The 27,483-nt window shown below is 41.2% G+C and overlaps 1 protein-coding gene across 3 annotated transcripts; it reads right to left on the bottom strand.

The window, feature by feature from the left end:
- Window positions 1-1,183: 1,183 nt before the first annotated feature.
- Window positions 1,184-27,246, bottom strand: LOC141902778 (3'-5' exoribonuclease HELZ2-like). 3 transcript variants are annotated; one of them, XM_074790666.1, is made up of 36 exons: window positions 26,742-27,246; window positions 26,457-26,487; window positions 26,183-26,368; window positions 24,549-25,757; window positions 24,304-24,393; window positions 23,751-24,103; window positions 23,425-23,469; window positions 22,748-22,940; window positions 20,592-22,308; window positions 20,020-20,230; window positions 19,807-19,914; window positions 19,600-19,731; window positions 18,607-18,861; window positions 18,175-18,305; window positions 17,805-17,957; window positions 17,294-17,459; window positions 16,408-16,556; window positions 15,961-16,152; window positions 15,529-15,646; window positions 13,015-13,789; window positions 12,309-12,739; window positions 11,819-11,937; window positions 9,561-11,326; window positions 9,133-9,445; window positions 6,329-7,248; window positions 6,160-6,246; window positions 5,465-5,788; window positions 5,100-5,225; window positions 4,891-5,022; window positions 4,591-4,727; window positions 4,264-4,470; window positions 3,800-4,009; window positions 3,278-3,508; window positions 2,892-3,048; window positions 2,343-2,510; window positions 1,184-2,083 (listed from the first exon to the last, which is right to left on the bottom strand). In XM_074790666.1, exons 3-36 carry the CDS (start codon window positions 26,316-26,318, stop codon window positions 1,965-1,967), a joined length of 11,580 nt encoding a protein of 3,859 aa, XP_074646767.1. In that variant the 5' UTR covers window positions 26,319-26,368; window positions 26,457-26,487; window positions 26,742-27,246; the 3' UTR covers window positions 1,184-1,964. The 3 variants fall into 3 exon arrangements, with proteins under 3 accessions (XP_074646767.1, XP_074646768.1, XP_074646769.1); XM_074790667.1 differs by having other exon boundaries at window positions 24,304-24,390; XM_074790668.1 differs by lacking the exon at window positions 23,425-23,469.
- Window positions 27,247-27,483: the final 237 nt, after the last annotated feature.

Below are 27,483 nucleotides of genomic sequence, written 5' to 3'. Positions count from 1 at the left end.
TATTGATGAAAAATTCGAAAATTCCCAGAAAAATAAATAATGCAAATAAAGTAGTTCAATGAATTAATTATATATGCCAAATTTTCAATGAATCCCATCACATCTTCACTTTTTCTGATGATCTGGGCTCAATTGCACAGTAGTGACCTGGGCATTGTCAAATAGCGGAGTGCGGAATCCGGTGGGGGGAAAACGGAATAGCCGACATTTCACCGTATGGTGCTGTCGCTATGCTCATCGTTAGCGGAATTTTCATACACTATCTAAAGTCACCTCTGGCAATCCATGTGCCCTCCTAACCCTAGCTTGCCAGAGTGGACTAACGTTAGTGTATGAAAATCCCGCTAACGATGAGCGTAGCGGCAGCACCATACGGTGAAATGTTTATATCTTAACAAAAGTGATGCTGAATAGATGATGTACAGGGGTGTCCCGAGTTCGAATCCATTAATTACTGATACTGGTTCAGTGGTCCTGATGCTGAATATAGGGGTGTCCCAGGTTCGAATCCATTAATTACTGATACTGGTTCAGTGCTCCTGATGCTGAATAGAGGGTGTACAGGGTTGTCCCGGGTTCGAATCCATTAATTATTGATACTGATTCAGAATAGTGCTGATGCTGAATAGAGGATGTACAGGGATGTCCCGGGTTCGAATCCATTGATTACTGACACTTATTCAGATTGGTCCTGATGCTGAATAGAGGATGTACAGGGATGTCCTGGGTTCGAATCCATTGATTACTGACACTTATTCAGAGTGGTCCTGATGTTGAATAGAGGATGTACAGGGGTGTCCCGGGCTCCAACCAAGTAATTACTGATTCAGAGGTGTACTGATGCTGAATTTAGGATGTACAGGGGTGTCCCGGGTTCGATCCCAGTAACTACTGATTCAGAGTTGTACTGATGCTGGATTTAGGACGTACAGGGGTGTCCTGGGTTCGAACCCAGTGATTACTGATACTGGTTCAGAGTGGTCCTGATGCTGAATAGAGGATGAACAGGGGTATCCCGACCGTACGGTGCTGCCTCTACGCTAATCGTTAGCGGAATTTTCATACACTAACTAAAGTCACCTCTGGCAATCGATGTGCCCTCCGTAACCCTAGCTTACCAGAGTTGATTAACGTTAGTGACTGAGGTGTGGCTTACTGACATACAAATAAAAAACATTTCAGATATTCTAGTTAACAACCTTTAATGAAAATTAAATAGCATCACAATTATCGAATGGACAGATTTGTCAACAGTTCGATCAGCTGTTTAAACGAAAATATCTTTATGAAAGTATCTTTCTAATAATTAGTGTATAATCAGCAACAGATGGAAGTATTAATCAATTTTTAGTCTACTACATGTAATATAAGATTAAAATGGCTGGAATGTATTCATTAATCATTCATTTACAGATCAGCAGTTACTGCATTAAACACAGTATTCATTATTTGCAACATTTTTGATTATAAACTATATATATATATATATAATCATTGCTTGGAAAACATGAGACAATATTCATCCTGGAATGTAGGATATACGTTTAGACAATGCAGTTCATTTTACTGATGTTTACATCAAGGAAGACACGCTCCCTACAAGGAGAGCTGATCTAACCATTACACCCCCCCCCCCCTACAAGGAGAGCTGATCTAACCATTACACCCCCTCCCAACAAGGAGAGCTGATCTAACCATTACACCCCCCCCCTACAAGGAGAGCTGATCTAACCATTACACCCCCCCTACAAGGAGAGCTGATCTAACCATTACACCCCCCCCTACAAGGAGAGCTGATCCAACCATTACGCCTCCCCCAACAGCTGTACCTTTTTACAATACAAGTTTTCATTTGAAATAACTCAACCACTAACTCAACCTTAATTTGAATGAGTTTATAATCATTGTCATGGTCCACATAATTGTACATCACTTTTACGAAGACTAATTGAACAAAGTTTCAGTTATCTAGAATTTTGAATTTGACTGATAAAATCTTCAGCTTTTAAAACAGCTGTCATTTCTCGGTAACTGGTAAGAAGTTGATTCCACGGTTCACAACAGTTCAGTAGAAATTGATTCCCTGAAAATAGAATCATATTCATTCAATAGATAACAATAGTGACCGAGCAGCTAAAGAGGATTCAGTTTAATCAACAAGAGTCAATTCATTCAAAATCAGTTCATTTTCAATCCTGAGTCAAATCCACAACTGTGGGTCTAGGTTCGATGGTGCTGGAGACTTGCGGTACGTTGAGCTGATCTCTCATGTAAATCACTAATTAACTGTGTTTGCTGCGAACCAAAATGACATCACACATTCAGAAACTTGAGAAACTTACCAATTATAATCAAACCGTTTTTAGCTCTAGTAAGAGCTACGTTGACTAAATTTGGATCATGTAAACATCCGAGACGTAGATTCCTCCAGGTCGGAGTCGGGTGTTTCTCGATCATACTCCGAGGGCACGAGCGAACTGTCGATAAAATCACATAGTTCCATTCATGCCCTGAAAATCAAATGACATGAAATCTGATTTACTGTGAAACAAATTGATGAAAGCTTGGTCTCGCCTACTTATAAACACGCAAGTATCTCGACTAAGGGAAGACTTAGGGAGCTTTTAGTCGGTGACCTGTCTGTGGTTTAGTTTCACGATCAGATACTTTCACACAAGCCCATCCGATTATAAAAAGCTTACCACCAACAATTAGGTAACTAACTAGGGAGCTTTCAGATCTTCTTATACATATATCAATGACACATTCTAAATTTGTCAGTTATTACCATGGTTACTCATTTTTACTTTATGGTACAAGATTTCTGGTAAATTTGTTATTGAGTAGATGAAACTGTTGCCTAGAGATTATAACAATATCATGATCAATACCTTGACTTTCATTGATTGTTTGAATTTGAATTTCTGCGTTAGTTTCTTGTTTCCAGACTTCGGTAAGTTCAACGCATTGTGCTTCATATGGCGTAAGAATAGCGACGCTCTCCGCTGAAATACTCCGCTTAGAAATTAATTCAATTCCAATAGAAACCTACAATAAAATAATCACAATACAGCGGGTAACTATTAGCAACAAGTGCAGATGCAAAGCATGTCATTTTAACTCAAATCTTGAGGCTGTTTATAAAGTAGAGATGCAAGATTTAGCAGACTTTTAAACCCCCTAACCAATTGAAACATCGAGAAACTTAGTAAAATAAGTCTTCTAGCCCCTCCTTTTCCCCCCTCATCCCTTATCTCTCCCCATTAAATCAACTTACAGCGTAAAGTACTTCCAACTGGTTCAAGTAAGATTTCTTCATTCCATCGTCTGCCGTTGATGGAAGTAAAATGAATTCCTCATTTCCGACAACATGAGCGAAAACGATCGGATTCTCGTCACCCGCCGGCCAAATATTAATTGGTGATCCTTTCCTCTGTTTCGATTCCATTCCACATTTCAGTGAGTTCTCGTACCACAATTTAGACGGTAATTTAGCTAAACCTTCATGCTGAAAAATGACATCATTTTTTAGACTGATTCATAACTTTTTCTAAAAACTTTAAATATTTTCTGCACAGATAAACTATAGGGATTCCACTGCTTTATAAATTAAACATAGAATAGTATTATTAAAGTCTAAAATTCATCCAAGCCTCAGAATTCACTACAAAGTATGCATCTAAAACAGACCCTCTAAAAACCTTATTCAGCTATCTACCCTTATCTTACAGAGAGGCTAGATTCACATGATTCTTTACTCATGAATTCATGTGGGTTTACAGGTCGGCAGAATACTCACCATCCTATACTGCGATTCTAAACGTATTGCTTTATTTTCATATCTAGAGAATAAAGATTTGTTGAGACCGAGAGATCGAGCTTCATCGCTGATCACAAACGGCTGTAGCTGTAGCGAATCACCTAGCAGAATTATCTGCTGACATTTTGACGCCGATATCACAGCGATAGATTCCGGTTCACTTATCATATTATTATCATCTATTACCAGCTAGAGAAATAACAATCAAACATCATTTGAATTCTATGAATTTGAGAATAATCTCAACCAATTTTAGCAATGCCACAAATCTAATTTAGTTGGTTGATAAAAATTCTCTTATTGTATTTTTTGTGACATAATTTTATCACTCTACAAGTTACGTTCATCATTATGTACACCCAATATATACAGTACTATTTATATCATTATGTACATGTATAGCACTATGTCCAAATCGAGAGTTTATTACGAGTTCAACATACCTGAGTAACTTGACACTTGTTTAGAGCTGATTGAATCATATTTCTCATGAACGTGCGACAAGTACACAATAAAATCTCACAATTAATAATCTCTTTTTTCATATCCTCCATTAGACTCAGTCGCTCCGACCCCTGGTGATTGTCTAACCCTTGATGTTCTCTTCTGATCTTGTGATGAAGTGCAATTTCCTTGTGTCGGTCTTTAACCTAACACAATAAAGATGAACACATTTTTATCAGCGCAAAAACATATCAAGAAGTTGATGTGGCCTTTCTGACAAGTGATAATCTTAGCGTTGAGACAGTAAGATGCAGTAATTAACAAACCTTTAGATGATTAGAATATTGAGCTGATGGAGGTAAAGTAGAATCAGGTAAACAGAATAGAAACTCTTCATGAGACTGACTGTAAACACGTGTTATATCGAGTGGAGGGCTGCAGACGTTCACCAGTTTCAATACATCTACAAAATATACGATAAGTTACAAATATTTCTATCGTAATTTAGTGATTTTTGTAACAATTTCAATCATTTGAACCATAAATGAATGACATTCATTTTCGTAGAAACAATTTTCAAGGAACAATCAACATTTACTCCACACAGACATTTACAACTTGATTACCTGCGACACAATCAGCGGATGATTCAGTTGGACAGCAGCAGACGACTTTTAGTTTGTCACCGCGCTGTAAGGCAGACGTTCGATTGTGTAACACAAATCCTGTTATAATCCGTACTGCTGTCTCCGTTTTACCTACAACAATTAAACATGTTACATTTCAAATTTTGAATCTTTACTAAACCGAAGATCGTTTTTCGCTGGTTTAATACCGGAGCCAGCAGGTCCTTGAATAACAGTAAACGGATGTTGTAGTGCGGCGCGGTAAGCTTTAGCTTGACTCTGATTCGGTATCGATAATCCTGGAACATTGATCTGCGCACAACTTAACTTCTCAACTAGAACAAAACAAAACTTATACAACATCTCTAAATCTACTTCAGTGTATTATCATTTTGAAATAAAGTTTTCACAATAATTAAGAGGGTGACATCAAAGATAGTACGGTAGTTTAATTTTAAATGATTTTCATTTTGTGAGTATTTTCATGTTTTTGGTTATGATTCAGGTGTTATAGTCCGGTGTAAAGCCCCTGAATACAACAGACGTAAATCGGTATGATTGATTCTATATTCACCATTACGCGATTGTTTCTTTCCGAGAACGATATTCTTAACGAAGTCCGAAGCGTCGCTGAGTTCTCTGATGAATTGTTGAATCATTGAGTCTGATTGATGGACTGTAAACATCTCGATAGTGCATGGGATGTTAGAGTGTGGTATCAGTAACTGTGGTGGTATTCTACCACTATCTGTCTCAATAAAATCTAACGCTACTATGAATTGTGCGTCCGTTTGTAGAATTTCTGTTGAAATGGCGTGAGTCACGTAAGTCGTCAGTCCTTCAGACTTCGGATCAATAAAGCAAGCTGGATCCAAATTTCCAGAGTCAACTTCTAAACCTTGAACAAACAACAGATTAATGAATTAAAGCAGCCAGAAACAAACAACTCTAGTGAAGGACCACCTCATCTCAACTCTCATCTCCCCTGAAGTGGTGCACGACCACCTCATCTCAACTCTCATCTACCCTGAAGTGGTGCACGACCACCTCATCTCAACTCTCATCTCCCCTGAAGTGGTGCACGACCACCTCATCTCAACTCTCATCTCCCCTGAAGTGGTGCACGACCACCTCATCTCAACTCTCATCTCCCCTGAAGTGGTGCACGACCACCTCATCTCAACTCTCATCTCCCCTGAAGTGGTGCACGACCACCTCATCTCAACTCTCATCTCCCCTGAAGAGGTGCAGTAGACTTGTTAAACTTACCGGGATATTTGATACAGAAATAGTTTATCGACGGCGAAAAACTGATATTTCTTTCAGCACAAAAACCTTGATCAATCGCGAAAATCCCTGAACATAAAAATATTTTTAAAAAAAATAAATACCATAGCAACGACGTAAACAGATAGAAACGGTTTAAACTGTTACTAACCGATGTGTTTGCCTCTGTTCTCAGCCCCTGGCCCGACCGTCCCCGGCCCGACCGTCCCCGGCTCGACCGCTACTGCACCTGCTGCTGCATGTGCTATTGATACATTATGAATTGTTATAGATGGCGCTCCTGCACGTACGCATCTATAAATACCTTCCATCTCCAGCAGAGGGAGCCACGCGTCGATATATTCGCGTATGTTCGATGATATTTTGACAGTTTGACTCGGAACGGGGGTAGAATGCAGGAAACATCTCAACGGTTCACACATGTGTTCAATGCATAAACTCAATCTATCAGTTATATATATCAGTTGAACGGTTGGTTTTAACATCGCATTAACGACATGTGTCGATATCTGAACGTGTGTCACATGACCCGGTTGTAACGTCATTTCAAACTGACTGTAATATCGTCGTTTCGTCCGCGTATTGTTATCGGTTACCATGCCGACGATGACATCAGGAACGTACCGATCGATTCCGGGTAAATCACTGACCTCCGACCGGAGCAGTCCCATTTCGGAGCAGATCGCGTCGGTGTTGCCACCTATTACTGAATGCAGTAAACTCTGCCACGATTCCGCCGGAATCTGAACCGCGAATCGGTTCGGATTTAACGATAAAACATCGTCATGACGACGAGCGAGATGATCTAATAATCCCGGATCAGGATTTAAATCGTAGATACGTTTCTCCCAGCGTAGATTCACGCCGGATCTCACCGAATCGTGCACCGGTGAATCGCACAGATTCAGATGAATCGTAGATACCGATTCCGGGTAATCAATGTTACTAGGGAGAGTGGGAAACATCAGCGAGATGGTCTCCGAGGAAACAGCATTAATAACCGGTAAATAAACGATCGGACGCGATTTGAGAGCAGACGCGACGTGAAGAGACAGAGTAGCATCGATAAAACTGAAATAGATATAAATACTGCAATCAGGTACTGGTGATACACACCAGATGGCGCTACGTGAAGAGAGAGAGTAGCATCGATAAAACTGAAATAGATATAAATACTGCAATCAGGTACTGGTGATACACACCAGATGGCGCTACGTGAAGAGAGAGTAGCATCGATAAAACTGAAATAGATATAAATACTGCAATCAGGTACTGGTGATATACACCAGATGGCGCTACGTGAAGAGACAGAGTAGCATCGATAAAACTGAAATAGATATAAATACTGCAATCAGGTACTGGTGATACACACCAGATGGCGCTGCGTGAAGAGACAGAGTAGCATCGATAAAACTGAAATAGATATAAATACTGCAATCAGGTACTGGTGATACACACCAGATGGCGCTACGTGAAGAGAGAGAGTAGCATCGATAAAACTGAAATAGATATAAATACTGCAATCAGGTACTGGTGATACACACCAGATGGCGCTACGTGAAGAGAGAGAGTAGCATCGATAAAACTGAAATAGATATAAATACTGCAATCAGGTACTGGTGATACACACCAGATGGCGCTACGTGAAGAGACAGAGTAGCATCGATAAAACTGAAATAGATATAAATACTGCAATCAGGTACTGGTGATACACACCAGATGGCGCTACGTGAAGAGACAGAGTAGCATCGATAAAACTGAAATAGATATAAATACTGCAATCAGGTACTGGTGATACACACCAGATGGCGCTACGTGAAGAGAGAGTAGCATCGATAAAACTGAAATAGATATAAATACTGCAATCAGGTACTGGTGATATACACCAGATGGCGCTACGTGAAGAGACAGAGTAGCATCGATAAAACTGAAATAGATATAAATACTGCAATCAGGTACTGGTGATACACACCAGATGGCGCTATGTGAAGAGAGAGAGTAGCATCGATAAAACTGAAATAGATATAAATACTGCAATCAGGTACTGGTGATATACACCAGATGGCGCTACGTGAAGAGAGAGAGTAGCATCGATAAAACTGAAATAGATATAAATACTGCAATCAGGTACTGGTGATACACACCAGATGGCGCTGCGTGAAGAGACAGAGTAGCATCGATAAAACTGAAATAGATATAAATACTGCAATCAGGTACTGGTGATACACACCAGATGGCGCTACGTGAAGAGAGAGAGTAGCATCGATAAAACTGAAATAGATATAAATACTGCAATCAGGTACTGGTGATACACACCAGATGGCGCTACGTGAAGAGAGAGAGTAGCATCGATAAAACTGAAATAGATATAAATACTGCAATCAGGTACTGGTGATACACACCAGATGGTGCTGCGTGAAGAGACGGAGTAGCATCGATAAAACTGAAATAGATATAAATACTGCAATCAGGTACTGGTGATACACACCAGATGGCGCTACGTGAAGAGACAGAGTAGCATCGATAAAACTGAAATAGATATAAATACTGCAATCAGGTACTGGTGATATACACCAGATGGCGCTACGTGAAGAGACAGAGTAGCATCGATAAAACTGAAATAGATATAAATACTGCAATCAGGTACTGGTGATACACACCAGATGGCGCTACGTGAAGAGAGAGAGTAGCATCGATAAAACTGAAATAGATATAAATACTGCAATCAGGTACTGGTGATACACACCAGATGGCGCTACGTGAAGAGACAGAGTAGCATCGATAAAACTGAAATAGATATAAATACTGCAATCAGGTACTGGTGATACACACCAGATGGCGCTATGTGACAGATATTGGTTAAATTTGTCTCTAGATTCAGAAGATAAAAGATTCAATGATCTGCTGCTGATTCAGAAGTTGCTGCTCCGTGATGTTCATTATTTGATCACTTACGTTTTAGCTTTACGTTCAGCGACTGTCAATTCATCGCAGATCATACGGATATCCGACCGAGTATATTCAATCGGTTGCCGGGTGATCACCGATTTCAGCAGACGTTGAACTACGATATCGACGAATCGATGTAACGGAGAGGTAAAACACGTAAATGGACTCAAATTCAGTAGATGATATCGGTGATAGTTGCTATCTCCGGAACAACAATACTCGATCGGTTTCTGTATGTTGATGAGTTTCTGTAGAGCGATCGCTAGATGAGGGTGAACCTCAGGACTAACGACTAACTTTACTATAGTCTCCAATTCATCTATAAATAATACAGAAATTCATTTATAATTCATTTATAATTCAATCTTCCAGCGGCACCCTCCCCTCATCCTTCTCCCGCAACCCTCCATTAACCCTCACATTGGTTATTTTACCTGCTGTTTCAATTGATGTCCAAACCTCTGCTCGTAAATTTATCATTTCTCCATAGATGGCGCTTTCGTCGCCGATCTCAGCCAGGATACAATCACAACTATCGGTGCAATCACAGATCCAGCCGGGTGGTAGGAATGCGTGCGTCATAGCGACTGTATTTAATGCATCGAGCCAGTGTTGTTGTTTCCAGGTGATGAGTTTCTGTGAGTCCGGTGCGGCCTGAGTTACCAGGGGTGTCAGCTGCGGTAGTTTATTTAGCAGATATTTAGCTATTTGATAATTTACTTTTATCTGTAATTCCTCAACAAGTCGTTTGGCGTGGTGCGTGGCATCGTCGAGTTCACTTAGCGTATCGTATAAACGAGCGTTACCTAGGCGATCGTTACGCCATTGTTGCGTAAGGCGGTGTAAAGTCATCATGGCGTCGCGGACTTCGGCGTCATTTCCGGAATGGCAGCCGTTTTTTAGAATGAGTTGAGCCTCGGCGAATGAGAATTTAAAACGTGATATAACAATCGAACGTTTAAATTCACAGTTAACAATCTCACCCGCTTCGTCGATCGTCATGACGACCGATATAGCTAAACGATCGAACGACGGCTTCAAACTACATAAATCAATAGCGAGTCTCTCGGGTAACAGTAAAACAGGGTCCTGACCGATCGGATACTTGGATACCGATCGTTTACGAGCCTCGCGGTCGACGACGGTATCCGCCGAGATGAACTCGGAGACATCTGAAACGTGAACTCCGATACGGAATCCTCCGTCTGCTAATGACTCAACACTGAACCCATTGTCTATATCTTCACGCGTTGCCGCGGTGATAGTGAATACGAGGAGGTCGCGAAGGTCGTCTCTAGCGGTTACGGATAAGAAGAATCCGACCGGATATTGTTGCTGTATTTTGGATTCCACTTCCTGCGTGAATTTCTGTTTAATATCGTGTTCTACGGAGAGTATTTGAATTCCTCGGTCGATTGTTGCTCCGGGTTGGAGGAACACTCTCGTTACAACTCCAAGCGGAGAATGCAGTAATTTATCCCATTTCAAATACTGTACGATGAATAGTTTGTGATCTTGCTCGCAGGTGGCGCTGATCGACTCGTAATGATCGAATTCAAATCTGCGATCGTCGGTTACTCTATAGACCGTTACGAAACCTCTCTTCGAATGCGTCGCTCGATGTTTCGTTTCTAAGTTATAAATTTTGGGAATTCCGGAATTAATCGGAACCATTAAACCGGAATTCCCCGGTTCAACGGAACAAACAAACCTTCGATTAGTCGGATCGATTGATCGCTTCAAAATACCGACTACGTAACCGTGACGATTAATCGGCTCGTTACCGTGACGATAATCGAACGGGTCTGTTGCGGTATCGTCGTTTATTAACTCGACTACCGCGACATCTCCGTTAAAACCTTCACCGCATCTCAAACGAGACGTTATTATAATCCGAGCAGACGCGTCGCCATCGGTAACCGGCTCGGCGTAGATACAACCGGTCGAACGATGGTCGATTGTTAGAACGGATTTGATGTATTTGTTCGGATTCAGACGCAGCAGACGCTGTAAACATAAAACAGATGGCGCCACCGTCACATCTTCATCGGAACTCTCATCGGACTCGAAACCATCTGAATTCAATTTCTTGGCGAAATAATTCCCTTTAGACCAGTATTTAATGATCGCGTGATCGCAGAATTCTCTAATGTGGATCGATTCCTGAGAGATTCCACTATCTACACTTTCCATTTCATTCCTAGAGAAAGAGTGGAATAAGATCATTATAGAATAACTAGAGCTCAGTACAACAGTTCAGCACGCGGTACATGATCAGCTGCACAGTAAATCTAAGACCAGTCTCATCAGAGACCATGATCTTCATTCATCTCACAACTTAAACCAGTCTTAAGATTAAACTATTGACTTGAGTCATGACTGATGTCAGTAACCGATGGACGGCAGTTGTTCAACAGTTGGTTACAGTTATAGTGACATAGAAATTGCATTGTAACCATGGTGTTTGTCCAACAGTTAACTCAACTTTTGAGCAACTGCGCAGCCCGTGGGCATTACAGTCACATGACACTGAAGTCGTCATTACTTTCAAGTCCTAATTTGTATTTCTAATTGAATTGACTAAATCTAAGTGATAAACGTAATGATCATCACAGCTGTCACTTTCAGCATGTGTTTGATCACTAAACAGTCATTGTACTGGAGGGTTCTACCGTAAGATTTCAATTCTTACCGTTTAATGACATCTCGCGCTAATTCAGCTATAATTTCATCAGCATTGAGAACAATCTCTTCCTCTTGATAGTTAACATCAATGATATCATTACTGGCACTGATTTCAACGGATACCTCCTACAAAACCAGGAATAAACAACATTTCAATGATCCACAACAAATCTATCACAATTGTTGCTTTAAGGTTTTATAATCAGATACAGATTATGTGTTTGATGTATTCAGATATATACAAATGAAGTATCTGATCACAAAACTGATTAAAATTCTATGTTCAGTTACTGACTAGGACATAAAGTATCCCTCACCCCCCAGGTATAAATTACATTGTTTGTGCGGATATTGCGCGACGAGCATTTTATGATGCTCGGAACTTGCGCGGGATGTTGGCGCGGTCGACGACAGACCAACCGGTATTAGTAAAGCTAGAAGAATAAAGGCCCAAAAGCTTTTCTGTTAATAAACGACTGTTTTCTAGTTAAACTCACTTGATTTGTGAATGGCTTTATCACAGCAGCAGTAGTAGCAGCAGTAACAGCAGCAGCAGCAGTAGCAGTAACAGCAGCAGCGGTAGCAGTCTCATCAGAATCACGATTAGACATGAAATGCTGTGAGTTTAACAGATTCAATACATCTGTTTTAACACCGATGAATGTTACATCTTTAGGGACGATACTATTCAGATTACTGCAGTGTTTCAGGAAGGTTCTCCACACAGTCATACAGTCACCGATAGCGCACAGAGCAACCGGGTCACCGACAACCGCGACTAAACTCTCCGCTCGAGTCAACGCTGTGTTCAACAGTTTCTGGTCGCTTAGGAAACCGTAATTTCCAGCGTCAGTCGTATCCGTTGACAACGATTCTATCAGATGCCGGGTTCGAACTGTGCTTATAAACACAGCACGGAATTCTTTACCTAAAACGAACAGAAAAACATGGTTTACATCACGATGCTCATCCGGAGCCACCCATTTATTGATAAGGGTTTACATCACGACACCCTTCCGGAGCCACCCCATTTATTGACTGCATAACATAAACCTAAGCAGTCATGTGACATAAGAAGATTCTAAATCCGGTTTTTATGACTATTTGAAGATGTTGAAGATTAATTGTAGAGTCATGGCTCGAGGAGCTGTGAGTCGAATATTTCTACTGGTTTTTAATTTGAATTCTGATTATATTTTTTACCTTGTACATTTTGAACTGTTTCGACTGTAACTAATTTCAGTTGTTTATGTTTACTGCGACGTAAAGCTCTACGTATTCTCTGAACCTGATCGTGATACGGAGTAACGACTGCGATTGTTTCCGCTCGTTTCTCGCCCCACGCGGTTACCGGCCAGCGTTCGTATAACTCCTCAACTCTCGTGACGACCTCGTCGATCTCAGCTGTGTTATAAAACGATGTACTATCCGTCTGCTGTATCTCACGACCTCGAGTCGTATAGAAAACCATCGCAGCGTGCTCAATTGTTGTATTATCGTTGCTACAGGCGATCAGTTGGTGCGGTCCACCGTAGAATACCGCCGATATGAAACGTAATATTTCCATCCTCGTTCGGTAATTAAACGTCAACAGGATCTTTAAACGTGACGCGTTTTTTCTGTCGAGTTGCCGAGCGTTAAAATCGTAATGTTTATAAAGACGTTCGAGCAGTGATTGGTCGAAATCTTGTTGCCGCGCTTCGTCGCTATAGATCTTCGGACTCATTTGCATATAATCACCGGCGACGACCGTGCAAGTTTTATCCGTTGCTAGAACGAGAGGCATTATTGTCTCGCACTCCATCGCCTGAGCCGCCTCGTCCAATAGGATGTGAGTAAAACACCCGCGCATTTCCTGACTGATCAGATACGGCGCCATACTCATCGTCGCTATGACGACTTGACATTCGAGTAATTGTTGTTTCGTCGGAAGAATGAAATTACGTCGATCGCAACTCAGAAAACAATAATATGAAACCTACAACCAAAATATATACAACGTTTTTTACAAACCATGGCGGACTAGGGTGGACCAGGGTGGACCAGGGCGGACTAGGGTGGACTAAGGTGGACCAGGGTGGACTAGGGTGGACCAGGGTGCACTAGGGTGGACCAGGGTGCACTAGGGTGGACCAGGGTGCACTAGGGTGGACCAGGGCGGACTAGGGTGGACCAGGGCAGACTAGGGTGGACCAGGGTGCACTAGGGTGGACCAGGGCGGACTAGGGTGGACCAGGGTGCACTAGGGTGGACCAGGGCGGACTAGGGTGCACTAGGGTGGACCAGGGCGGACTAGGGTGGACCAGGGTGCACTAGGGTGGACCAGGGCGGACTAGGGTGGACCAGGGTGCACTAGGGTGGACCAGGGTGGACCAGGGTGCACTAGGGTGGACCAGGGTGCACTAGGGTGGACCAGGGCGGACTAGGGTGGACTAGGGTGGACCAGGGTGCACTAGGGTGGACCAGGGCGGACTAGGGTGGACCAGGGTGCACTAGGGTGGACCAGGGTGCACTAGGGTGGACCAGGGTGCACTAGGGTGGACCAGGGCGGACTAGGGTGGACCAGGGTGCACTAGGGTGGACCAGGGCGGACTAGGGTGGACCAGGGTGCACTAGGGTGGACCAGGGTGCACTAGGGTGGACCAGGGTGCACTAGGGTGGACCAGGGTGCACTAGGGTGGACCAGGGCGGACTATGGTGGACCAGGGCGGACTAGGGTGGACCAGGGTGCACTAGGGTGGACCAGGGTGCACTAGGGTGGACCAGGGTGCACTAGGGTGGACCAGGGCGGACTAGGGTGGACCAGGGTGCACTAGGGTGGACCAGGGCGGACTAGGGTGGACCAGGGTGCACTAGGGTGGACCAGGGTGCACTAGGGTGGACCAGGGCGGACTAGGGTGGACCAGGGCGGACTAGGGTGGACCAGGGTGCACTAGGGTGGACCAGGGTGCACTAGGGTGGACCAGGGCGGACTAGGGTAGACTAGGGTGGACCAGGGTGGACTAGGGTGGACCAGGGTGCACTAGGGTGGACCAGGGTGCACTAGGGTGGACCAGGGTGCACTAGGGTGGACCAGGGCGGACTAGGGTGGACCAGGGCAGACTAGGGTGGACCAGGGTGCACTAGGGTGGACCAGGGCGGACTAGGGTGGACCAGGGTGCACTAGGGTGGACCAGGGCGGACTAGGGTGCACTAGGGTGGACCAGGGCGGACTAGGGTGGACCAGGGTGCACTAGGGTGGACCAGGGCGGACTAGGGTGGACCAGGGCGGACTAGGGTGGACCAGGGTGCACTAGGGTGGACCAGGGTGCACTAGGGTGGACCAGGGCGGACTAGGGTGGACCAGGGTGCACTAGGGTGGACCAGGGCGGACTAGGGTGGACCAGGGTGCACTAGGGTGGACCAGGGCGGACTAGGGTGGACCAGGGCGGACTAGGGTGGACCAGGGTGCACTAGGGTGGACCAGGGCGGACTAGGGTGGACCAGGGTGCACTAGGGTGGACCAGGGTGCACTAGGGTGGACCAGGGCGGACTAGGGTGGACCAGGGCGGACTAGGGTGGACCAGGGCGGACTGGTTTACTGAAATATTGGCTCGATAGTTTTACTACTAATATCAGCAAAATAATATAAGTTTGAAAACACAGAATCCAGTTGTACAGTTATTGATTAGAATTAAACTGTGGAACTGGATCCTGATCAGTTGTTATTGATCTTACATCATCATGCACAGTTTCAACTCTTCGAGCTGGTTGAATTAAACGACCAATTTTAATCGTCTTTTTCTGTTGTTGAATGAATTTGTTTAAATGTTTCAGTATATAGAGATCTGCAGCGCTGTAATTAAAAACAAGAGTCAGTCGATATCATAAGATCACACTGTCACTGAATTCATCTCCATTTTTGAGTCCTAATTTGTATAAGAAATTCAATTAACTTAATCTAAGTTCATCATATAACTGCAGTAGTCTTTGAGCCGAGCAGTATTTCTAATTTCTTATTCCAAATTACCTGTTTGATTGAGTTGTATATTGATTACCTGTTTGAATGAGTTGTATATTGATTACCTGTTTGAATGAGTTGTATATTGATTACCTGTTTGAATGAGTTGTATATTGATTACCTGTTTGAATGAGTTGTATATTGATTACCTGTTTGAATGAGTACTGATAAGAATTCGAACGTCGCGTCGCTGTTTCAGCAGTAACATTACTCCCTGAGCGATAGTTTCTGTTTTGCCCGTACCGAACGGTCCGTAGATTATCAGCGGGGCTGTATAGCCCGTTCTTAAATTAATCATCTGATCCACTGCATCTATCTGATCTTTATTCAACACAATAGAACTGGAAATAATTAAACATAATTCTGAATCAACTGTCGTATGTAACAGAGCTCTACACAGGAAATATCACTAAGGTCTGGAGATTTTAACCTGAATGGAGGGTCTAGAGATATCAATAAGACACTCAAAATTTTGAATGCCCACTTTATTCAAAGTTTTGCTAAAAATGGCACTTTCTGCAAAACGAAGGCAAAATTTCGTCAGATATTCTTTGATCAAAATGATGTAAACTATTGAAGGAATTAAAGATGCGTACTCAATTTCAAACTGTTTAACGTCCGTCCAGCACGGAGTTATCTTACGAATATCCGGATAAACAACATCAGTGTCGGCAAGGTGATCTAGTGCGTAATGCATCAAACACAAATGATGACGATTCATTTGAAATTGTACTTCTAAATGAACCTTAAAAACAAGTAATACACAAACAATCAATCTAAAACTGTACTTCTAAATAGACCACAGAAACAATCAATCTAAAACTGTACTTCAAAATCAACCACAGAAACAATCAATCTAAAACTGTACTTCAAAATCAACCACAGATACAATCAGTCTAAAACTGTACTTCTAAATGAACCACAGATACAATCAGTCTAAAACTGTACTTCTAAATCAACCACAGATACAATCAGTCTAAAACTGTACTTCTAAATCAACCACAGATACAATCAGTCTAAAACTGTACTTCTAAATCAACCACAGATACAATCAGTCTAAAACTGTACTTCTAAATCAACCACAGATACAATCAGTCTAAAACTGTACTTCTAAATCAACCACAGATACAATCAGTCTAAAACTGTACTTCACAGATACAATCAGTCTAAAACTGTACTTCTAAATCAACCACAGATACAATCAGTCTAAAACTGTACTTCTAAATCAACCACAGATACAATCAGTCTAAAACTGTACTTCTAAATCAACCACAGATACAATCAGTCTAAAACTGTACTTCTAAATCAACCACAGATACAATCAGTCTAAAACTGTACTTCTAAATCAACCACAGATACAATCAGTCTAAAACTGTACTTCTAAATCAACCACAGATACAATCAGTCTAAAACTGTACTTCTAAATCAACCACAGATACAATCAGTCTAAAACTGTACTTCCAAAACTTGAAAATAGCTTACCTTATCACCAGCTACTAAACCGCATTGTTCAACACATTGTTGTGAAAGACAAATGTAAATATATTCTCGACCTTTTCCGTTGTAACCGAAATTCTCTTTCTCGACTAACATCGCTTCGTAGACTTTATCCGGGATTCCATCTACATCTACAGCTACCAGAACATGTCTACAAATAGAAATTACTTTAGCGTGACAATCATTTGAATTACCAGAAATTTTTCTAATTTGGCATCATTTGTTTTTTTTTACAATGCAAAGCACGGCCAAATTATGTTGATAGTTCTACGCTATATAAGTGAATAAATTACTAATATTATCATCAATAGAACCTGGTTCCACTTTTCTGAGTCAAACTCACAACTGTGGGGACTTTTTGAACTTTAACAGCAAGGAAATTTATCCGTCATTTACCATTGGACATGTTGATATAATACAGTGGATTGCCTGAATGCCTTAGGGGCGCCCCCAGGTGACGAAACGTTACTGAAAATCACTGTCTATTTGAACTCACTTGACTGTAGTAAGAATGAGGTGACCGGCATCAGTATCAGGCACAAGATCTTCTTCTAGCGGAATACAAGCAAATAATTCATTATGATATGAATATAGATGAGTTTCCTCTTCAATCTCAGATGACAATTTAACTTCCACTTTCACATTAAAACTGAAAATAAAACAAATTCTTCTCATAATAAAATCGAAACAAATTTTTGCTTCTCTTTGAGGAAATCAATAATCATTGAAAACTATACCAAACACTGACAGTGCGAATGAGACTTGTTCCATAATATTTGGATTTCATAGAAAGTGAACCGTAAAACTGACTGTTAGTTACGCCATCTGGTTGTGACTTCCTTAGATAAACGAAACAATGAACTGACCTTGAGATAAGGGCGTGTCTCGTAAATTCCTCAAGTTGTAATATTTGATGTAATTTGTGAACGTAATTATGTTGATTGAGAGTTTCAGTGAATACTCCTTGATTGATGACAGCTTCTACTGCAGTCGCAGGCTGAAAGTATTCAAACAGTTTAGAATCAAGATGGCCACCAAGGAGTCCCAAAATCATCAAATTTTAGCGGAACCTCATTGCAAAGAATTCTGGTATACTCGTTTATCAGTTCAGATTCAACCCTATAGAAAACAGGCTCAGAGGCTGCAGTTGCTCAAAAGTTGGATAAAGATAACTGGTGGATGAATAACAAAGTAACAATGAAGTTTTAATTGTCACTATGCCAACTATCCACTGGTTTTAACCTTAACTAACTTTTGAAACTGACCTCTGATACGACTGATAATAGTTATAGCTGTACCTTGTAACGTCTCAACTCAGTTTGATTAACAACGCTCTGAAACCATTGTCCACAGCGAATGATTTCACAATTCTCTGAAGTCCAACGTTCAAACTTCAATTTATCTCTGACTTTCTTCACTTTCTCATTAACGTCGCTGGAACCGACTTCAACTTGTAGTTTACGTACGAGAACCGGACGAGATCCGAAATCAAATATCAACCATTGAGAGAATGAACCGAACATACCACCCTGAAACTTCACTTTTACTTCAACCTGAAATCATCAATATCTGATTTATTGAAAAAATCTAACAGGAATTAAAAACCAAATAACAGCAGCAGTTTCAACAATGATCTGATACAGAACTGTGGAATTGGATTCAAAACTGTGGAACTGCATGCAGCTGAACTGTGGAGTGGATCCAGAGCTGTGGATCCTGGATCCAGAACTGCAGAACTGGATCCAGAACTGTGGAACTGGACCCTGAACTGGGGAACTGGATCCAGAACTATGGTGCTGGGTCCAGAACTGGGGAACTGGATCCAGAACTGTGGAACTGGATCCTGAACTGTGGAACTGGATCCTGAACTGTGGAACTGGATCCTGAACTGGGGCACTGGATCCAGAACTGTGGAACTGGATCCTGAACTGTGGAACTGGATCCAGAACTGTGGAACTGGATTCAGAACTGTGGAACTGAGTCCAGTAACTGTGGAACTGAATCCTGAACTGGGGAACTGGATCCTGAACTGCGGAACTGGATCCAGAACTGTGGAACTGGATCCAGAACTGTGGTGCTGGGTCCAGAACTGTGGAACTGGTTCCTGAACTGTGGAACTGAATCCTGAACTGGGGAACTGGATCCAGAACTGTGGAACTGGATCCTGAACTGGGGAACTGGATCCAGAACTGTGGAACTGGATCCAGAACTGTGGTGCTGGGTCCAGTTCTGTGGAGCTGAACTAAGAACTGTAGAACTGGGTTCTGATTAGTTAATGATATTCTCCGCACCTTGTTTGTTTCATCTTGAAATTTTTCACCAGAAGCGAGTTGTGAATTTTGGTCTAAATCTGGTCCAGAAAGAGAGAAATGAAGTCGATCTTTATTTTGTAAAAGAGCAACTTTCTCCAACTTGACATCTTTCTACAAAACAACAAGAGTAGTACATAATAACGTTTCTCTTAACTATTATAGGTTACTCTTGACACCACAACTTACCAAACATTTGATCTGGAAACACCAAGTATGTTTATTAGATTTCTTCTGTTTAAACACCCTCAGTTCACTGTCAACGGTCACGTTTATATCGGGCAGATTTTCAGTGATCTGCAACAAAAACAAGGAAGAAAGATCAGCAACGAATCATATTTAAACCTAAAACAGTTGAACAGAGTCGTTCAGTAAAATAAACTAAATATATTTGGCACTTACGACAAGTATATCTGATTCTGCGTGTTCATACTCCTCTGTTAATGTGTCCATATACGAGTACAATCCACTCTTCATAGCCATCTGCTTCTTCAATTGGCGCCACCTATATCGTTCTTTCCATTCGTCTAGTTCGTCTTGCGTATGAGCGAATCTACAACTGTTGTACATGTCGCCTACATTCGAATATCGACACTGTTCTCTTGCGTAATGTCTGCAAATAAATTCATAAAAAACTCTCTCAAATTTCATTTAAACAACGAACAAAACAATTACTCAGTTCCACAGTTGACTCAGTTCCACAGTTGACTCAGTTCCACAATTGACCGAGTTCCACAGTTGATTTTAAACTCAGAATTGGAACTGGAAAACTTTCATTTTAGAACTCAATTCCACAGTTGACTCAGTTCCACAGTTGACTCAGTTCCACAGTTGACTCAGTTCCACAGTTGACCGAGTTCCACAGTTGACTCAGTTCCACAGTTGGTTTATATTTCATTCACTTCTAATGTTTCATATGACTCTAAGGACAGATTTAAGAACCTAGAACTGTAAAGTGCTAAATAGATACTTACGGAATACAGAGTCTATAGCGACCTTGCCACACACCCCACGGAGGTTGACGATAATTCCACTGACGTTCTTTATCAGAATTTATATTAAACATATGAGTATCGGATGAACAATGAATTTCCCATTGAGTTGAGCTGTTACATCTAACAGTACAGTACTGACAGTAAAACACGTTAGATCTCGACTCTACGCCAGACGATGACGTCTGCCTTGGAATCGCCGTCGATTGTTTCTCGTGAGGTTTAAACGATTCGACGCTTAGTTCAACCAATCGCTTTAAAGTCTGTATTTTATTAACAGCCATCCACGACCAGATCAACCTCTCGTCCTCATTGTGAGCGAAGTAACAAACACCCGCACGTTGACAGTTCATCTTTTTATTCATTAAGTTGCACAAAAGGAATCTCGTGTTTGAAATATTCGGTTTCGGATTGATAATCACCTTCGACGGAAGCGATATCACTTTTTTATTTATATCGAAATTCGCGTGATCTCCGAGACATTTATTAGAATTCGGAAGTTTCTGGTTAAAGATTCCGTTCTTTAAACAAATCTCACAAACAAACACAACATGATACGGACATTTCTTCAACCAAGCATTTTGTGGCGTACTGACAGATCGAACTCCTGGAGCTGTTACTCTTCCTGGAGTTGTCATTCCTCCTGGAGTTGTTACTCTTCCCGGAGTTGTCATTCCTCCTGGAGTTGTTACTCTTCCTAGAGTTGTCATTCCTCCTGGAGTTGTTACTCTTCCTGGAGTTGTCATTTCTCCAGGAGTTGTCATTCTTCCTGGAGTTGTCATTCCTTCTGGAATTTTTTCCCGTAGGGGTAACTGCCTCCAACGAGTCATTATTTCATCATGCGTCAAATTTAAATCTCGCGCCAACTTCCACAAATCACGTTCAATAAGACTATGCGCATCGACACAATTGCCAAGGATACGCTTCTCACACAGGTGCATCTTGTTACACATTTCGAATGATGGTGTCGCGTGGCGCCATCCGGAGGGCTGCAGGAATATCAGCGTGATTGCTCCAGTGACAGAGCGGTGTGATAGAATACGACTCTCCGACCAAACATGCATCTCCGTGTTACAAAAATCACTACTGTTAGACTTATGAACCAATTGATGCATGTAATAACAATATAAACAAATAAACCCCAACTCTCCTCCATAGTTCTCAAATAATATCTCAATTTGGTTGACGTCAGCGCTGCTGCTGCTGCTGCTGCTCGTGCTGGTGCGGTGGGTAGATATAAATTCTCTTATTGAGAATGTACCTGCTGTGTCTCTCTCTAAAGTCCATAGATCGCGTTCTGGTTCATTATGGACGAATCGGCAGGCAGGGATTCCTTCAGGAATCTGACAAGGGAATCCATTACAGTAATGATTACAGTACGAGAATTTACCCCGAAATTGGAAAAAATTATTGCGTTCTCGAACGTGCTGCCACCTATTATCAGTTCGTTTCCTCACAGCGAGTAAATATTCACCACATTTGTGTTTAACATTCTGTAAATTCCATTCTCCTAATTTCAGTCCAGGTTTAAAACATATCTCACAAACCAGTTTCCAAACGTAATCGCTCAAAGGAAAGCCGTCTGCTGATTGGTCGATTTTGTAGTTGGTATTTGTCACTGACGGCCAAGTAGATGTCACTGGGGTTGGTAATAAAGCTGGTCTCGACGAAGCGGTTGATCTCGGAGATTTATTGAAATCTGTAAATTACAAATGAGAAACTATCATAAAATTGCCATGATAACAATTATGATAAAACAGACCATACGCGAACGGGTCTCAGGCTCAAACTCAAACTCCAAATTTAACATTCGTTAGTTCCCATTGCATTTTGGCAGTGAGCTAGATTTTGTCAAGATAACTTTTTGAATTTAGATCCCGTTCCTGAGATATGAGGTCATCTTTAAGGTAATGTCGCTGCAAGTAATTAGTGCCTACTGCTAGTAGATGTGCACTGGGCCCATTCTTTGCCCTGCACAACTAGACCCCCAAATTGTTTCATCAAGATCAAACCACCATTAACCAAGCTAAGTAGCTGAAAGACAGATGCACAGAACGACAGACAGTAAAAGAATAATTGGGTCGCATGGAAGACCGACAACCAATCAGATATATAAAAATGATTTCTATAATACTTGCTGTTGTTATATTGGTTGACATTAACTCGTCTGTTTCTAGAAATAAATTCACTGATATTAAATGTGCCAACACGATCCTTATCCCAGAACGTAATTTCTTCAACCGAATGGGCGAATCTACAGTTATTATCACCCTTCAAACATGGTCGGCCATCTTGGATTTGTTGACATAATATATACATTCCTTTAAATGTCTGTAAATAAACAATGAATGAATTCAGTTGACAATACAATGTATATATCTTACATGAAGAAGTGAGGATCAAATCTAAAAGCTAAATTTCTTGATCAGGTTTGACAGATCATTTAAAATTCAACGTTAAAAACATTAAAAAGGAGTGACTAATTTCACTCGACAATCAAATCTAATTGACACCTTTGTGACTGGATCTATGATTTCATGACTAGATTTATCCAATTAATTGTGCAGGCTGTGGCATGTGCCTAGATAAAAACTGCAACATAAGCAATGATAATGGGAAATGAAGCGCAATTTCCCCATGTTTCATGATTCAAAATGGAAAATTGACAAAATAGAATCTGCAAAGTAACATTAAGAAAAAACTCAACAAGATTCTATTTCATCCTAGGTCTGAAGCTATAGAAGAGACTTATCACAGACATAGAATGTATTAGAGGAAATGATTACACATAGACGACTAGTTCATTAGAACAAACCTTAAACTCGTTAAGCCAGGTCAACATTGGTTTATTGATCCCACTCTAAAATAGAAACGGGAAAATCAAATGTAAGCCTTAAACCTGTATATAATGCAATGAACCTGGCCATGCTACTGCAGCAATTGAGGGTTCACTAGATGGCGCTAGTGGGAACTGAGACTTCCATATGGTTAATTATGCTACCGTGTATGAGGACCGACCACGAAAGGTGCGAAGTCAGTTTTCCAACATCTTTCCCAAAATTTCTCAATGAATTAAATAGATTCGAATAAAACTTAACTGTGACTGGTGATGCCACCTTGTGGGATAATTAGACAACGTACCTCATGAATGTTCGTCGGTCGCGGTCGTATTTTCAACCAGGTCCGTGTTGATTGTTGATTTCTGTTTCTTACGAGGAGATATTTTTGTTGACAAACATGTTTCAGGTCCGGCTTAAACTCGCAGCCACCTTTTCCTTCTTTCTGTTTCACAAAGCAGACATCACACGCTAAACGATACTCATAATTCGCAAGCGGCGCAGGCAGAAATTGTCTGTTGCTATTGGTAACGGATACTGTCTGTTGTCTTGATTTTCTGTGAACATTTTGCCATGTCTTTTCATCGTTTAAAATTTGAGAGATCTCAAAATCATCCAAGACAGTGACATCCTCACAACTCAACCTTGACGGCCAAACTGTACAGATAGAAAATGTAAATATGGAACAAAAATCACATTGGGGCCTGGTTTCTCCAGTTCATAATTGAACGCAGTCATGCGGGAGAGAGAGGAGAAGGGGGCATTTGAGAGAGTGGGGAGGGGACAATCAGCAAAACTCCGGTTAGCTACTGCTTTGGAAATGATTGACTAGAGTCTAATGGTTTGATGATTTATACCTGGGGCGAAAGAAGCCATTGTTGAAATAGTTGAATAACTCTGTGGATGATGAATCAGAGATGATGTTTGATTTCTGATGGTTGGATCTACTGAAATTAAAAGGTTAACGTTACTTTAAAATTGTCTCCAAACTATTAGACTTCTGTAAAACAGGATCCCAAATTGGAAACGAATCTAAAGAACTAGTTCATGATCCAGTGGTGTAAATAGAGATCTCTTTGAGTAACATATTAATTTTCTGTACCCGTTTTTGTAGATACATATTCAGAATTCTTTTGTTTGGTAGAATCTGTCTTTATTGCCTGCTTTGGTTTGGCACCTACACCTTTAGATTCTTTTGGTTTGGCAGCTTCAGTCTCTTTTGCCTTTTTTGGTTTGGCAGCCTTAGTCTCTTTTGCCTTTTTTGGTTTGACAGCTTCAATCTCTTTTGCCTTTTTTGGTTTGGCAGCCTTAGTCTCTTTTGCCTCTTTAGGTTTGGCAGCTTCAGTCTCTTTTGCCTCTTTAGGTTTGGCAGCTTCAATCTCCTTTGTCTCTTTTGGTTTGGCAGCTTCAGTCTCTTTTGCTTCTTTTGGTTTGACAACTTCAGTCTCTTTTGCCTCTTGAGGTTTGACAGCTTCAGTCTCTTTTGCCTCTTTTGGTTTGGCAGCTTCAGTCTCCTTTGCCTTTTTTAGTTTGGCAGCTTCAGTCTCTTTTGCCTCTTTAGGTTTGGCAGCTTCAGCCTCTATTGGTTTGGCAGATTCAATCTCTTTTGCCTCTTTAGGTTTGGCAGCTTCAGTCTCTTTTGCCTCTTTTGGTTTGACAGCTTCAGTCTCTTTTGCCTCTTTTGGTTTGGCAGCTTCAGTCTCCTTTGCCTTTTTTAGTTTGGCAGCTTCAGTCTCTTTTGCCTCTTTAGGTTTGGCAGCTTCAGCCTCTATTGGTTTGGCAGATTCAATCTCTTTTGCCTCTTTAGGTTTGGCAGCTTCAGTCTCTTTTGCCTCTTTTGGTTTGGCAGCTTCAATCTCTTTTGCCTCTTTGGGTTTGGCAGCTTCAGTCTCTTTTGCTTCTTTTGGTTTGGCAGCTTCACTTTCTTTTAGCTGCTTTGGTTTGGCAGCTTCACTTTCTTTTAGCTGCTTTGGTTTGGCAGCTTCACTTTCTTTTAGCTGCTTTGGTTTGGCACCTACGCCTTTTGCCTTTTTTGGTTTGGCAGCTTCAATCTCTTTTGCCTCTTTAGGTTTGGCAGCTTCACTTTCTTTTAGCTGCTTTGGTTTGGCACCTACGCCTTTTGCCTTTTTAGGTTTGGCAGCTTTACTCTCTTTTAGCTGCTTTGGTTTGGCACCTAGGCCTTTTGTCTCTTTTGGTTGCTCTTGTTTGGTAACTTCTTTAAGCTCTTCCAGTTTGATGCCTGTCAATATATCAAATTGCTCTCGTCTGTTACCTATTTCCTCTCTGCGCTGTCTTTGTTTGGATGTATAGCCTGAAAACAATTAAAAACATTGAATTAATTATTGAATATTCATTGACAGTGAAATGATTAATCAGTAGATGTTAATGGTTATATAAAGCTTTATTAATTCCCAATGAACAATCACTTATAAACCAGAGTTTAGACCCAAGGGGCTGGTTGCACAGTCATGACTTAACTTCAACAGTAGTCTTAAATCTTAAGACTGGTTTTATGTTGTTAGATTGGCTATAGTTGGTCTTAGACTGGTTCTAAGTATAAGCTGTGACTATGCAACTGGCCCAAGGTGTTTTACCAAAACTAGAGTTCAGACTCCAGGGACAGGTTGAATAGTCACAGCTTAAACTTAAGACCAATAGGACAAAAACCACAAATACTGGTAAGGCCATGGCAAACACAATGCTACAAAGATAGAATCAACAAAAAGTCATCCATACCAAACAGGTCCATGCATAGCAGGACCATGCCAAATACACCAATGCCATAAATGCCATTACCAAACAGTACCCAGCCATGAAGTGAGGATACCCAAAACAGGATGACACCAAATAGCAACAATTCACGCAGATCCATGTGATAGTATCAATATTTCTATTACCATTTGCAAACTTCTCTTAAACATTCTATAAAACAATTGAATATAATAATCTAATTATCTATTAATGGTTAGATATAATTGATTAACAGATAATCAATGATTGATTTCTTTACCTGCAAAATAAGGATAAACATTTCTTTTTACCTGCAAATTAAAGTAAAACATTAAAATCAAGACTAGATTATTCTTGTGAGACCCTCAAAATATATTGAGCCCGTTTTTGCCCAATTTTGTCAAAATAGAAAAGGGTGGCACTGCAAGAAGACATTAGTTGCCGTAACAAATTGGTAGATTCGGTGGGCCCACAATTGTGATCTTTCAGTTGACCTGACCCTACCACATATTGTTTAATAAATTCAACAGTTGTTTAATCAGGGCACCCGTTGCACTGTACTAACCTCAACGTCCCATTCCGCCGGATCCTGATCTCCTTTTGGTAAGTGCTCTGGTTCAGTTTCGTTTTCGACTAGATGTAGGTTACTGTGCAGTATACCGCGTATTCGACGTGTCGTCACAGCACTCATCAACATCTCTCCTCGATCAAATTAGACATCGAACCCACGTTCCCAGGGTCTTTCGGATCGAGGGTTCCGTTGTGAAAATGTTGATTGCTTTATAATATTCCGTTCTCACTCTGTCGCCACCGCTTTCAGTCTGTTCTTGGATTCATCCGACTTTCGTTTTCAAGAAGAAAATAGCTTACTACACAGCTTACAGCGCAGAATTCTACGCCGTAACCAGTGGCGTGACGGGGAAAACCCAATCACTTAGTACCAAGTATGTCGGTGGGCGTACGTGCGTACCAAATACTACTTATCACATTGTCTCGTGATATAATTTATCACTGTTTCGTGATATTGCTTTATTCGTATCATGAAAACACAAGCATTTCTCATTTCGGGCGGCCGAATACGTTTGAAATTGGGCAATAAACTTACAGAATTGATATTGAATTGTAAGTTCGCTCGTTAAAAAGTGACTAATTTTATATATTTTCACGAACTAAAGCAGCATAAAATAATTCATTCTCTTAACTTAAGTACTGAACTCGGTTCTGGGTAATTCAAGTCAACATATCATCAGCAAATTTACCAAATATCCATTCAAAACTAAGTCACAGCTAATTCAAATCTATTTATA

Source organism: Tubulanus polymorphus, chromosome 3, assembly GCF_964204645.1.
Source record: "Tubulanus polymorphus chromosome 3, tnTubPoly1.2, whole genome shotgun sequence".
In the NCBI taxonomy this organism is placed as follows: Eukaryota; Metazoa; Nemertea; class Palaeonemertea; order Tubulaniformes; family Tubulanidae; genus Tubulanus; species Tubulanus polymorphus.
This window is presented reverse-complemented; position numbering and strand designations above follow the sequence as displayed.

Bases quoted from the DNA above. Each gene is read 5' to 3' on its own strand.
- LOC141902778 (XM_074790666.1), bottom strand. From the start codon at position 26,318: ATGGATCTGCGTGAATTGTTGCTATTTGGTGTCATCCTGTTTTGGGTA. The intron at 5,023-5,099 runs GTATTAAACCAG...TAATTGTTGTAG, and splicing joins TCAAGGACCTGCTGGCTCCG to GTAAAACGGAGACAGCAGTA. The intron at 3,509-3,799 runs GTGAGTATTCTG...GTCATTTTTCAG, and splicing joins TAGAATCGCAGTATAGGATG to CATGAAGGTTTAGCTAAATT.